Source organism: Thunnus maccoyii, chromosome 4, assembly GCF_910596095.1.
Source record: "Thunnus maccoyii chromosome 4, fThuMac1.1, whole genome shotgun sequence".
In the NCBI taxonomy this organism is placed as follows: domain Eukaryota; kingdom Metazoa; phylum Chordata; class Actinopteri; order Scombriformes; family Scombridae; genus Thunnus; species Thunnus maccoyii.
The window spans coordinates 5,930,316-5,945,215 of NC_056536.1; the positions used below are offsets into that span (position 1 = coordinate 5,930,316).

Below are 14,900 nucleotides of genomic sequence, written 5' to 3' on the forward strand. Positions count from 1 at the left end.
GTGAGTCTGTACGTGTATGTAGCTGTGTGCAATAATGTAGAAGTGAGTATTTTTGTCTGTGAGTGTATTTTTCTGTCTACATCTATTACTACACGTGTCTTGGTGTGAATGCATTCAAATACTGCAGTGTGCATTCTAGTATGTGTGTGTGTGTGTGTGTGCATGTGTGTGTGCATACCGAGTTGTGTTCTCCGTCTGTGGATCTTCTGCTGTCAGATTTCCAGTGCTGCCTCCTCCTCCTCCTCCTCCTCCTTCCTCTCTTTTCCCTCGCTCTGACCTGAGGGAGGAGAAGAAGAGAAAGATATATTAAGCGTATATTTCACAACAGAAAGAACAACCAGTACAAGTTTAAATATGGGATAATGGTTCAGTGACAAAATAATTGTAGGAGGGAGCAGAAGAAGGAGTGAAATTAAGTGCAGCCAATTTTTTTTATATGGAATTTATTCTAAAACCAAACAAAATAATGCAGAGACTTACAGGCGATGGACAGCATAATACAAGTGCAATCGCCCTACAAAAATACTACCTTTGTGAAATTTGTAATGTTCAATTTTTGTTGAGACTGTGTAGTTGTTATACAAATTTATGGCAATTTTTCAGTCCATAGCTTTTAGTGGTGTTATATCATATTGTATTGTGTAGTATTTACACCCTCTGGTTATACATCCTTTACACTACTTATCTGGAATGGTATGGTGTAAGGCAGTATGAGTTAGATATGTAGTTAAACACTCACACACATAAGAACAGAATGTTCAATGTGATTTTTTTTTTAATGGCACCATACAAGCTCTTTTTCTGGGCTGGCTGTTGGTTTGGTCTCAGACTGTGCAGAGAGCTAAGATGCAACATTCTTTTAAATCTATTTTTCCATCACTTGTTCTGATAGCTGCTATTTGTAACTGCTGTAAACCTGGACACATGTGAAAGCATGTTGCCAAATGTTAGCTTTCGTGGCAGAGATCCTACTTGTGGCAAAACTGCACATTTTAACAGGTGATTTTGAAATGAATGATTTTTATCACTTATTTTTAACATTACCATTACCATTTCTAACATGTTCATTTAAAGGAAAAGTCATTAAATATTGTTTTATTATTATTATAAAGCTTATTTGCTCTTATACCGGTATGTTAGATAAGAAGATTGTTAACATTCTCACATTTGTGTTTTAAATATGAAGCTACAGCCAGGAGACAGTTAGCTTCCATTGGCATAAAAAATAAAAGCAGGGGAAACCGATAATGTCCAAAAGGTTAAAAAAAATCCACCTACCAGCAGCTCTAAAGCTCACTAATTAACATTATAATTATATATATAAATATTCAACATACATTTGAGAGTAATCTCTCATATTTTGTCATTTAACTTTCTGCAAGAAAGCGAATAAGCATATTTCCCAAAATGCCAAACTATTCCTTGACTGTAAATGTGGCCTTGTTACCATGGTGTTCCTAAAAACATTCCACCTATTCTCGTCTTGTGGCCATGAAAATGACATGAAGTGAAATATTTATATGAGATACATTTTTACTAAACAAAAAAGGAAGCTAATATTTCTTGCTGTTCTGGGCTATTTCAAACAAATCTTCCCAGTCTTTGGGAAAAACTGATTAAGCTTCCACTGTGTTGTCCCTGGTGGCAAATGCAAGCAATTTGGCACCGAAGAAAATTTATTTGACTCAATTGGGAAGCAAATACAGGTAGCACTGGGAACCAAGACACACATAAAATTCTGCCAGTGTTCAACAGTCCTTTTAAAACTTAGATCATCAGGAGAATTTCATCTTGGCCATGGTTCTGAATGGCCAATAGAAGCTGAAACATCACTCACCCTTCCAGCACATTGATGTACTTGTGAGGAATGAGACCCTTAACCCCTCCCGCTTCGCCTCTCCACCAATCACAGGAGGCCTTGCTGTGAAGGATAAGAAGCTCTCCCTGCTTGAATGACAGCTCAGCCGGAGATCTCGCCACGTAGTCGAACATAGCCACTGCCTCCCACTCTGTACACACATGCACACAAACAGCACAGCTCCAATCAACTCAAGCAAATTAATTATCTTTAATTAAATCTGGAGTGCGGGACACTTGTCTCCCCCTTCTGGCAGTGAGAGTAACTACAAAAACACTGCTGACTCTTGTCACTTCAGGTTTAATCTGATCCAAAAGATTCATATATGCTAAGAATCATAATTTAAAAGGGTTATTCAAAAAAGTGTAAATGCAAGGTTCCGTTAATGTTCATATCAGTAATTGTGTGTATTTGTGGTGCATTCATGTGAAGTATGGTGAGTGATACATAGCCTATGTCTATTGGAAGTCTGTCTCTGGTGTATGTGTGCTACAAAGTATGTTCTCACCGTCCTCACTGGGCAGATGCTCTGTCTCTCCGTCTCCCTCCTCCGTGATTGGTTCACTGCAGACAAGCAGAAAAATGGAAGTCGGTTTTTCAAGCACAGTTCCTCTTCTATTTGACACACAAACTGACTGGCTTTCTTTTTGCAATGCCACACTTCGCTTATACAATTTTACTAAGACTCCATACTGTTTTGAGGTTACTCAAATTACCCTCAAAACCTCAGTTTCCTACAGAAAACAAGGGACCAAATAAGTGAAAATACTCTCAGGTTAATAGTATTAAGCAGTTTTTACAGAAAGCATTGCTTGCTGCACAGAAATGCCTTTGCCATGGCTTAAGATTCACTTTCAAGAGGATGAGCCATGAAAAAGGGGGCTAAGGGGAAACTGCTCTACATACTTGGAACCATCTCAGACTGTCTTAAATTCTAACATTACCTACAAATCTCTGGAGCAATGTAGAGCTGTTACCAGTCATTCATTTATTTAGAATCTAAGTCTTGTGAGGACAGAAATAAGTGTAGAGTGTAGATGACATTATATTTAAATATAAATAAGAAGATGTATGTTAAACAAATGCAACGAGACCATTTTTGTATGGAGCCCCAAAACTGCCAAACCCCCCCCCCCCCCAGGTTATCACACAAGTCAAAAACATAACTGAACACATCAATAAATAATATTGTTACGTAAATAATTACAACAGAGTGTTTGAAAAAAACTAAAGTTTTAATCTAATTTCTAAACTGATTAGTGGTAAAGGAAAAAATATTACATTACTTTTTTATACAATTTTCAAGCTTATATTTGCAACAATTTTATTATTGAAGTTAACAGCATTTCACCACAACTAATACCACATTTATGTGTTGCCATGTTAGCCATGTTAGGTTCAGATGCATACAGCATTAACTGCAACCCAACCGGTCAAGGCAGATGGCCGCCCACCAAGAGCCGGGTTCTGTTTGAGGTTTCTACCTGTTAAAGGGGAGTTTTTCCTTACCGCTGTCGCCAAGTGCTTGTTCATGGGGGAATTGTTGGGTCTCTGTAAATTAAAGAGTACGGTCTAGACCTGCTCTATGTGAAAAAAGTGCCCTTAGATGACTTTTTGTTGTGATTTGGCGCTATATAAATAAAATTGAACTGAATTGAATTGAACATCTGTTGTTCAATTCTGGCCGCAGACCTTTGTTGCATGTTTTGCCCCTCTCTCTACCCCTGTTTCCTGTCTCTCTGCACTTTCATATAAATACATTTATAAATACATTTATATCATTGTTTCATCTCTCACCAGTACTCCTGCTCCAGAGTCATGTGCTTCTCATAGACAGGGCCTGGCAATTCTGATTGGCTGGGGAAGATGGTGTCATGTTGGAGGATCATAGTTTTGACAAGGTCATTGACCTGTGGCTGCCTAGCAACAGCGTCATCAGAATCAACCCCCCTCAGCAGGCTTGGACCGAAGCAAACGGCCAGGTTGTAGGGCTGCATCATGTTCTCATCGCTATACTGAGACACACTGGGAAAACACACACACACATGCACACAATTGTTATTTTTGGCATGGATGTAAGATTTTATAACTATAGCTGATATTACAAGTGATGAATATCCCACATTGGTTTATATTGTAGCTTACTGATTGAGGAATGCGAAAAGGTAACGTAATACGATGAGGAGAGGCCGTGGGAAGGTGGAGACAATCGCTTTAATCTGGGCAGCTTTCTCAGTCACACCCTCAATTTCTGACAGTGAGAGAAAGGAGAGAAAGAGAGCAAGATGAAACCTTAAAGGGGAGCAACTAATATAACAAGTTTTATTTGTGCTGTTATAGTTTCTCCAAATTGAAACTGTGCCCAATGCACAAACCATCCCAAATTCTCCATCACTGACTTGGACTCACACAAAGGAATGTTGTGACAAGTACTTGAACTACTGAGGTGACGTGGCTGAGTATTTATTAGGCCTCTGACAGGAAATATATATATTTATGGGGAGTAAACAACCTACAGGCAGGTTTACAACCTTGGTTAGCTGTGCAAATATTGTGAGTCAGAGTTTCTGTACTGGAAAAGAAGAAATTGGGTATACGCCTACAGGAATAACAAGGAGACAGTGAGAGACAGAACAACAGAGAGCAAACATGACAGTGAGACACACCAGTAGACAGTGTAGAAGTTGCACCACCTTGCATCAACAAAACATGTATTTCTTAAATAAGTTACTTTGAGTGAAGCATTAGTGAATTGGGAGTGCAGCCATTGTGTAAGGCTACTGCTGCAAAAAGTTGAATCAAAATCTGCATGTTCATTCATATGCAAAAATATCCTCATTACAGCACATGAGGGGGTCAGAAACTTAACTGAAGGGCAATAAGCAACTAGAAACCAAATGATATTTAAATAAGTACCTGAAAGCAGACTTGAAAACCCAAGTGAAACCAATTCATGAGCAACATCTGAAAAGAGAACTACACATAGACATAGAAGTATATAAGGGGTTCTTACGGACACACTCCAGCAGCTGAGAGTAGCTGTCATAAGGGAAGAGAGGAGGCTCGAGGCCCCTGAAGTAAAGCTTCAACACACCAGCCACAGAGTCCAGGTCACACTCACTGTCCGACAGAGGATCCTCTCCTACAGGAAATTAAAACAGACAACTGAGATGAATGTACCAATGTACTAACACAGGCTTATAAACACTTTATCACACAGAAACAAGACATATTAATAGATGATTCCCTCAGGAATTAATATAGACTATACCAGAGATAACGTATTTGACTTCCATTTGCTAGGTGGCCAGAAACACAACTTCAAATGAATGCTATTGTTGCTCCATATCTGATGGATGTGTAAATATGCTAACACGTTCACCATATCAACTTTATATGGTTATATGTCAATGTTGTGTTCGCAGCTTGTTTCCGCTACCCATAAGTGGCCAAAAAATCAGTTATTGCAGCCTTAATGGTATTAATTACTTATTACACACTGTGAAAACTAATTAGTTTCACTATTTGTTATGTTACTTTTAACCCTAAACCTCTCTAAAAGAGTTGTGCGAGGCCTACATTAATTGGGTCTGGCTTCATTGGTCCAATATATGTAAACCTCAGGCCACATAGCTAATGGAAGTCTTACTTTTCAGTTTTATATTTAAAGCTAGGGTAGGTAATGTATTTTAGAGGCATTTTTCTTATATTTGTTGAAATACTCTGTACATCCTGACAGCAATCAGTAAATCAAATGCTCTAAAATTAAAAAGAAAAAAATCCAGTATCTGTAGCTGCTGCAGGCCTGTAGTAAGTCTGTCTAATCATTTCATCCAGGCCAAATGAAATGATTGGACAGGCTGCCTGCCTGTCAACCTACCTACCTGCCTATCTGCTTGCACTCTGCCCATGCATTCTTTGCACATGACCAGGGATATGACAAGGACAGACAACACAGAAAGTTTGGAGGCCAGATGAGCAGTGGGATACCGACGGATAGGAAGTGACAGGACTGCATGAATTGCAGAAGGAGAGACGAAAACAGGAATATCAACAGAAACCAGAATGAAAAGCAACGTGCGATCAGCGGACTATTGCCTGTAGTGCAGGGGAAACTGATCAGCACATAACCTTATCAACAACGACAGAGTGAGAGACTTTCAGTGGAAGTTAACTCAACTCCCAGAAGTGAAAATCAGTGATAGATTTTAATGCATCACTGCAGCTTATGGTCAGATACTGAGCCGTCTCTGTGCCCTGGTGCTGCTTTTTGCTCTGGGACTTGGTTCGGAGCTGTGGGTCCAGGTCCGGCTCTCTGACAGACTGATGACTGAGGAGGTTTTGGAGGCGGACAATGAAAGAGACGCAATATCACTCAAATTCAAGCAAGGATATGGGACTCTCATTGCTTTTGTGGCGGACCTCAAACAGGTGAGAGGCTGTCCTGTTTACCATTTATTATTTACTGAAGGTTGCTGTGCCTTGAGAGGAAGTTGTGTGTGTGAGTGAGTGCAGTAGTAAATACTGTTGTGTTGCATGTGCGTGTGAAGCGCATGCATATGCCTGTGCTTGTCTGGTGGGAGGGGCTAAGGACAAAGAGGAGAGGGGGGAGAGTTGCAGTAGCAGGGCTTTATTTTCAAATCCTGGCATTTTTTTGCCTTTTCCAGAACACTACCTATCACAGCTTGACATTAACCCCCAACATTTCCTCCCAAATTTGAAATGGAAAATTCCTTTCTACAACTAACTCCACTGTTGGCCTGTGGGACCGCTGCTGTCTTTCCACATGGGTGTAGAGTGTATCATAGTCATAGTTTTGCACTATTTCCCACCCCCATTTGTGCAGACACAAAAACCAGCAAGTACAAGTCAGTAGTGCAGCACCCCTCACTGGCTTCCCACCCCCTAATTATGTTCGTTGGAGAATAGGGCCAAGGTACAACTAAAAGGTTGGACCAGTATAGATCCTAGATAGTCCTTTCTACAGGAGAAACACTGTTGTTAGATGAGGTAAACACTTGCCTCTCTCAAATGCATCTCTGATGAGGTTAACCTCCCTTTGCGACCCGGGAACTCTGAATATTCCTTCATGGTGGAGACCTGAAAGACACACACACGTACATTATTTTACATGTTCATAGATGCCTGGTGTTCCATACACATGACTGCATGCACATACACAAATACTTCCACCTACTCATTCTCAGTGTCCAAAGCTCCCTCAGCATGGTTTAGTGCTATATCATATAGACTGACTCACCGTGAAGGTTTATGAAACGGATGCAGCTTTCAACCACCACAGGAATCTGCTGCCCAGAGCTCTAGAGAAGAGAGATGATTAGAGAAGGAGAGAAAGGAGTGTTAGAGACCGAGGGAGAGAGTAAAAAAAGACTCACAGGAAGACAAAGGCTAGGACGATATAGAAAAAAACAGCCATAATAGTAAGAAAAAACGTGCAAAGGAAAATACAATGTGAGGAAAACAATGAATAAACAGAAGGCATGGGTTAAAATAGCTATGGAATAACCCGAAGTAATAAAGTGACTAAATGCTATATATGTGTTTGGGTTGATGCAAGATGCAAAATGTTTAATGCCCTTGTTGTAGCCTGAAATACTGCTTAAATTGAGGAGTTTTTTCAAGGAGAAAAGATATGAAAACATATCCACCATGTTCAAAGGAATACTTTGGCATTCAAAGTGAAACACATTCACTTTCTTGGCAAGAGTTAGGTTTGATGAGAAAATCAATATTGCTCTCATGTTTGTTCCAAGCAACTACCACAGCTTGAAGTACCTTGAAGTGCAATACCACTGATGGCCTCTAGATGCTGAATCCAACTGACACAAAGCGTCCAACGAGTCATTATGGTCTCAATTGCTAAATTTGGGCCCTCTAATATGCTACTTTAGCTAAATGGGGTTAGGGTCTGTCCATTAAATATGAAGCTATAGACAGCAGCCTGTTAACTTAGTTCAACACGAAGAGGGGGAAACAGTTAGCCTGGCTCTGTTAGCTGTACAAATACAGAAATGAAAAATGACAAATTGTGGTTTTATGGGGATTTAACAAACAAATTTTAGTCACCCTTGAACATAGTCTATAGCTATTCCTCCTACTTCTAGTATGCTAAGCTAAGCCAACTGGCTGTTGGCGGTAATGTTAGCTTCATGAAAGTGGTATCGATCTCATGTAACTCTTGTCAAGAAAGCAAATAAGCGCATTTCCACTAATATCAAACTATTCCTAAGTTTAAGTTTTAATTGTAAATTAGCTCCCCAGCTGCTAAAGCTCAAAAAATTCCAGAAAAAATGCAAAGGAAATGACCTCAGTATAGCTGCCCTGGTCATTTACTGTAAGCAGTCACAGATGAGGTTTGGTACCTGTGTCCGAGACATTCTCCTTCTTCTTCTGCACCAACCCAAGCATAGCAGAGTAGAGACAGAGAAAAAGCGGAGATTAGAAAAGGGAGAGTACGAAGTAAGGGCAATAAAGATTTAGAAGAAGTGGGAAGAGGCGCACATAAGCACACGCACGCGCACACATACACACACACACTAAATAGAGGAGTCGAGAGAGGAGGCAGCAAAGAGGCCAGTGCATTTTAATCCCTTTCACAAGAGAGGAAGAGATAAAAGGGGGGAATGGATTGAAAGGAGAGAAAGCCAGCAATAAGCCATAAGCATGACCATACACATGAAAGCAGCAGTTAAGTACACTGGGGGGGTGGACTGTGAGTGTTTGCATGTGCTGCAACAACCCCCCCCCCCCCATTCTTCTGCATCTGTAACAGGATTTTCCAAATAATTTCCTCCATTGAGTTGAACAGCAGTGCAGAGCAGCAGGCAAATAAAAAGGGGGTAAAAACATGGGTGTATTTCAGAGGTATCCTGTTTTTTAAATGCATATGCATGTACGTGTGTATGAGTGTTACCTGTATGTAGGAGACTATGTCTGTGGTGAAGAGTGTATGGCAGAATTGGGAAACAGGTCTGGACCTCCGAACACGTACTGACCGAGCACATTGCATTCTGGGAAATACAATGCATAAACTGCATAATGCCATTTTACATGTGGATGTTCATACTCAAGATCTTATGATGTTTTCTAATTGCTATCATTAGCCCCGCTTCAAAAATCATCTTGTCATATGTAAACAGAAAATTGCCTAAAATGACGTCGTTAAGTCCTTCTCCCTTGTCCCCTCTGCTCTCCTCTCTCCATTTCTCTATGATCAGTCATACTATCTTTATTCCCAGCTGTGTAAATACACTGTTTACCTGGAAGGGTCAGTGTCTACGGCCTCAGCTGGAAGAAAGAGACAGAATACAAGTGAAATAGTAAGGTTTGGTTAAGGACCTGGTGCAAAGAATGCGCAGCATTATTTAACTTTTGCAATAGTCAAAGTTACCAGTGGCATCATCTGTAAAACTGCACTCATCTTTCACAGATACGATCTAACATTGAGTATAAAAGTACCTTTCTGTATGGCATCTTGTAGAAGATCATGTTTGGCTTGAAGTTTGGAAGTCAGAGAACTGCTGGTGAGGAACTCCTTCACTTTCTACAGCAAAAAATATAACCAATTAGTTAGTTTAACAGTTTTTCTCAACTGATAAGCACATTTTCTGAAAATCTATCACAATTCTCAAAACTAACCATGCAATCATCACAACAATGTTTAAATTTGACACACTTCATTTGTCCAGTAAAAGGCCATCACTCACTCAAAAGAGTCATAAGTAAATAAATTAATCAATCAGTGTATCATTGCCAACAAAATTACATTTCCCTTCAATATTGCTGAAGCCAAGTGTTTAAGGAATTGTGCTAGTCTGACAGAAAACACTTTCTATGAAATGAAACATAGAAATTGTCTTTCTATGTTTCATTTCTCATTGAGACGCACATACATCATTAAATATCCTCTAGAGCCAACTAAAAAGTATCTATTAAAACTGAATGATGTGAAAAACTCATTGTCATACTGTACAAACACAGAAAATTAAAGCTCTAATGGAATAGAAGAGCAGTGTAATCTACAAGGCAAACTCAATGTATTGCATGGTCAACTGAAGACAACTGTGTTTATACTTTAAAATTCTTTGTGAAAGTAAAAAGAAATGCATAAACTGTTATGAAAAATTGGTAACTCACTGTAAAATAGTAGGTCTCTGTCTCCTGCTGATTGGCTCGACGCTTGGCAAGGGTAAGTTTGGGGGCGGTGCTTCCTCCAGGGGGCTCATGTGATAGGGTGCTGGGCACGTCGGGGGAGGGGTTACAGTCACTGTCACACATAGTGTCCAGCAGAGCTGTGAGGGTGGCTTTAAGTGTTTTACTGACCTGAGTAAGGGAAAGAAATTGATTACAGTTCATTTTTTGACAGACAGGAAGACAGTCTGCTAGACAGATACACAGATAGATCATTGAATAATTATCTAACCTCCTCTGTTTCCAAGGTAACAGCAGCGAGTCGAGACTGAAGCTGCTGGAACCTGGTCTCCAGCTCGTACCTCACCTGGCTCTCCGCACTAACCTCACACACCTGAAATACACACATAAAATACAGCATAATACAATATAACACTGAGGTCATCAGGTTCCCACAGGCGATAAAAAAGACACTATTCCAAACTCTTTATATTGCGAGTATCACTGTTATTACAGTCACACGACCAATGCTTCAGCATGTGGAGAGATCCAGAGCTTGACAAGCCTGCTGGGCCTTGTTACAGCTGCTAAGCTGTTATTGGACAGTAATTATTTGGGGAGGGGGATTTAGTTAAAGGACAGGAACTCTGAAACAGTGCTGTTGTGCAGAATGTTGGGGCTTTAAGAATATTAGCTGACATAAGTAGCAGCTATAAAAAAAACAATTAAGAGTTCAATAATTAGAATCACATATCCATTTAGTCACATTACTAAAAACTGCATAATAATCTTCAATCAATTCAAATAGAAAAGAAACTAAACAAACTAGAAAATGTGTTACATAATGTAGGCTCAAGCTTTGAAATGATCAGATGAATGGAAGGTACACAACAAACCAAAATGGCATTTCTGTTGCATATCCAAGACTCTTCTACTAAACAATAGGGGCTATACCTGTGACATGCAATAAACACAACAATATTTGGGTTTCATCTGATTCCCACAGAAACCATACACCTCGAGCAGAGGTATCGTGATTTTACCTGGTCTCCCTCATGCGGGTGGTAGTTGAATCTGAACGGAAGGCAGAAGGCTGTGTCGTGCTGCTGTAGCAACGCATCTCTGTCTCCACCCTGGTCCAGCGATGTCACAGCAGTCTCCAGCTGCTTGAGCCCTGCCTCCTCTGTCTTCTGGATGCGCCACCTACCGATCAGGTAGCACTTCATCACCCTCTCCATAGACAGATGGAAACCCAGGTCGCAGCACTGCCAGGAGGGGGAGAGGCAGAGAAAAGAGGAGGAGATGGATGAAAGGAGGCACGCAATTATAGAGCAGGAGAGGGAAAAAAGGGATTTTTGATAGTAAGTTCTTCAGAAATCAAAAATATCTGCTCTACTAACTTATTTCAACCCCAAAATATCTCAGCTTTTCTTCAGAAAATAGCAGGAAATATGTCACAAAGAGGTTTCTCAAAATAACTCTCGTAAACACACACACACAATCATGCAACACAAATTGCACGTTTCTTACGTCAATGAGAGTGCTGACGTCCTGCAGGTAGTACTTATTCATGGCTGCATTTGCTGCTGCTAGATTCAGCAGGTAGTCATTTCGAGCCTTGGTACACTTCAACTGGGTCTCCTGCACTCTGCCTTGCCTCTGTGAAACACACACACACACACACGCACACACACACACACAAAACATGAGAAGATAACATTCATAAGAACACCAAAAGTATGTGTTGATAAAATAACACACATTATGATATTATATGACCATAACCTGCCCCATCTCACTCAAAAATGTATGCATAAAGGGGATATGCATTTATAGAATTTAAAACAACAGGAACAGGAAATGCTTTGTTCTGTTGAAAACCCACTTCAAGACTTCCTGTGATCTGTTCTCTCTTTCTCTGTCATACACACTCACCTTCTCCATTAATCTCTCCATCTTCTTGACAGAACTCCGCCTCTGTCCCCCTGATTGGCCGGGACCAAGCTCGGCTGTCTTTCCGGTGTGTCTCTCCTCCAACCGCTCGGCCTCCTTCAGTTTCCCCTCAGCTATCAGACAGTCTGTATGGTACTGGTTATACGTCTTCAGAGCCTTCATTCACACATGTATCAAATAACACAGATTCACATCAGCATTGTCGGTGTTAGTTACATTATTTTGCATTATAACATGCAGATAAACGATATAAAGTGCTCACCGTCTGCAGTTCAGTGGTGACTTTTAGCAGCTCATCCTGCATCTGGATTCCAACTTCTTTGCTCTACAATGTGCAAAGTAAGATTGTTTTTTATTAGAATAATTTGACATTTTGAGGGATACACTACTTCATTTGCTGAGTTATGAGAAAATTGATTTCTGTCTTTCATGTCTGTACACTAAATATGAAGCTAGTAAGAGCCAGGAGACGACTAGTTTAGCTTAGTTCTAGCATGTAGCTCCTGATAAAACCATAACTTGTTTTTAGTAGGGCCTGAGCCCAAAGGGCCTCTTGTATTTTGTGTGTTTCTTTCTTCTTTCTTTATTATTTTGCCACTTAAACCCTAAATTTGACTCCTTAAACATTCTCAAAAACTCACCAAATTTGGCACGCACATCAGGTCTGGTGAAAAATTTGATAAAATTTAAAATCTAACCCCCAAAGTGCCAAAATGTGCTCTCTAGCACCACCTATGTAACTAAAATGGCCGCCACGGCCCGTAGGAATGTCGTAGAGAGATCAAACCAAAACCAAATTATTCGTCTCATCAAGACCTACAAGTCATACGCTGACACCCCTGTCACGGGCATGTATTGGGCATGGGGGCACTATTCAGCCAGTTTGCATCACTGATGGAATATTGTCATGTAGACGTGTTCAGGCCGGGACTCTTATCAAACATGTAAAATTTGGTGCAGACTGAAACATGTACAATAAAGTTATAGCAACTTCCTCTGTCATGGAAAAGCATCAAATCTCAATGGTGTGAGGATGAGAATTTTCTGCAGGGTGAGACATGTCTGTCTTGCTCACACCTGTGTCATCAAAATTAAGCAAGTTTTTGGCCCATTCACTTGAATTTCAATTAGTAAATTGAAAACTCTTGATGAGTTTGGTTGTAAAAGAAATTTAAAAAGTACAGACTTTTAACCCACATAACCTGGTTTAAGTTTGTTTGAAATGTGTACTGTCAGGTGTGGAGAAACAATAAGTAACTGCAGCTGGACACAGAAAAATACTCATATATTTGAATGGAGAGTGTGAGCAAACCCACATTTTTTGGTCATTTAGTGCTTCCACATAGTTTTGGATACAGATTTCATTTAAACTTTAAATGAGTCATGAGACGTTGACCTACAAATCTTGAATTTACATGTGTTTTCTATCTTTTACTGTTTTGGAGATATTAGAGTGTCTTTCCTGTGATTTGATAATGAGTGTGTATTGCGTCATGTGTCTCAGCACTAAGGGAGTGACATCACCAGGAGCAGTTGGAGAGCAGGATTTCAGAGTACTCTTCTTGTGAAATATCTTCATAAATCCCATGACTTTGGCCAAATCTTACATTAAAATTATCATATCTTTGTAGGAAATTTCGTCACAAATCCATTGATTGAGGTTTGAAAGTGGTCAGACTTATAGTTTAGACGTCAGAAGCATTAGTTTGACACAAAGTCCATCTTTTGTCAGCACAGTGTCATAAGTCATGGATCAAAGTTTGAAGCCGATACCATTAACGCCCTTGGAGGAGATAGTGTTTGCTCGGGGTCCAAAATTGGCGCAAAATCGTACTTTGATGGGCTTATTGTGGACTTCCTGTTGGATTTAGGTCAGGGGTGTCACTATATGATTTGTAGGTCTTGATGAGACAAATAATGGAGTTTTGGTTTGATCTCTCTACGACATTCATACGGGCCGTGGCGGCTATATTAGTTACATGCCATTTTAGTTACATACGTGGCGCTCTCGAGCACATTTTGGCACTTTGGGGGTTAATTTTTACATTTTATCAAATTTTTGACCACACCTGATGTGCGTGCCAAATTTGGTGAGTTTTTGAGCATGTTTAAGGGGTCAAATTTAGGGCTTAAGTGGCGTAATAATAAAGAAAGAAAGAAAGAAGAAAGAAACAAACACACGAAAGGCCCTAATAAGACTTTTCTGTCTTTCTTCACTATAACGCCACTTCACACCTAAATTTGACCACCTTAACATGCTCAAAAACTCACCAAATTTGGCACACACATCAGGTGTGGTGCAAAATTTGATAAAATGTAAAAATTAACCCCCAATGTGCCAAAATGTGCTTGAGAGCGCCACCTATGTAACTAAAATGGCCGCCACGGCTCATAGGAATGTCGTAGAGAGATCAAACCAAAACTCAATTATTCGTCTCATCAAGACCTACAAATCATACACTGACACCCCTGATCAAAATCCAAAAGGAAGTCCGCAATTAGCCTTTCTAAATAGGACTTCTCCTCAATTTTGGCTCCCAAACAAACACTATCTCCTCTGAGGGCGTTAATGGTATTGGCTTCAAACTTTAATACATGACTAATGACACTGTGCTGAAAAAAAGGTGTTAAACACTTTGTAATAACTCGAACGGTTTGGATTTTTTAAGCCCTGAAAGTTGCAGAGCCACATCACATCAAATGTACCCCTTACAATGTAAAACAATGGGTGAGGCATGGACTTTGTGTCAAACAGGGGCTTCTGACGTCTGAACTATAACTCTGACCACTTTCAAACCTGTATCAATGGATTCACCATGAAATTTCCTACTAAAATATGATTTTTAATGTAAGATTTGGCCAAAGTAATGGGATTTATGTGGAGATTTCACCAGAAGTGTACTCCTCTCCAACTGCTCCTCGTTATGTGACTCCCTCA

The 14,900-nt window shown here is 40.1% G+C and overlaps 1 protein-coding gene across 2 annotated transcripts in view; it reads right to left on the reverse strand.

Moving 5' to 3' along the window:
- The window catches only part of arhgap4b (Rho GTPase activating protein 4b), a 31,827-nt gene that overhangs the window by 3,558 nt on the left and 13,369 nt on the right, over positions 1 to 14,900 (reverse strand). Inside the window, exons 5-21 of one of the 2 annotated variants that reach the window (XM_042408788.1) lie at positions 12,225 to 12,287; positions 11,945 to 12,118; positions 11,540 to 11,668; positions 11,053 to 11,274; positions 10,302 to 10,403; positions 10,016 to 10,201; positions 9,338 to 9,422; positions 9,139 to 9,166; positions 8,242 to 8,269; positions 7,119 to 7,179; positions 6,881 to 6,958; positions 4,872 to 5,000; positions 4,004 to 4,109; positions 3,656 to 3,883; positions 2,367 to 2,422; positions 1,838 to 2,009; positions 179 to 277 (exon numbers count right to left, since the gene is read on the reverse strand). In XM_042408788.1, coding sequence (XP_042264722.1) covers positions 179 to 277; positions 1,838 to 2,009; positions 2,367 to 2,422; positions 3,656 to 3,883; positions 4,004 to 4,109; positions 4,872 to 5,000; positions 6,881 to 6,958; positions 7,119 to 7,179; positions 8,242 to 8,269; positions 9,139 to 9,166; positions 9,338 to 9,422; positions 10,016 to 10,201; positions 10,302 to 10,403; positions 11,053 to 11,274; positions 11,540 to 11,668; positions 11,945 to 12,118; positions 12,225 to 12,287 — 1,946 coding nt within the window. Of the gene's footprint in view, positions 1 to 178; positions 278 to 1,837; positions 2,010 to 2,366; positions 2,423 to 3,655; positions 3,884 to 4,003; positions 4,110 to 4,871; positions 5,001 to 6,880; positions 6,959 to 7,118; positions 7,180 to 8,241; positions 8,270 to 8,792; positions 8,890 to 9,138; positions 9,167 to 9,337; positions 9,423 to 10,015; positions 10,202 to 10,301; positions 10,404 to 11,052; positions 11,275 to 11,539; positions 11,669 to 11,944; positions 12,119 to 12,224; positions 12,288 to 14,900 lie in introns of both variants that reach the window. The other variant, XM_042408787.1, reaches the window with a different exon arrangement.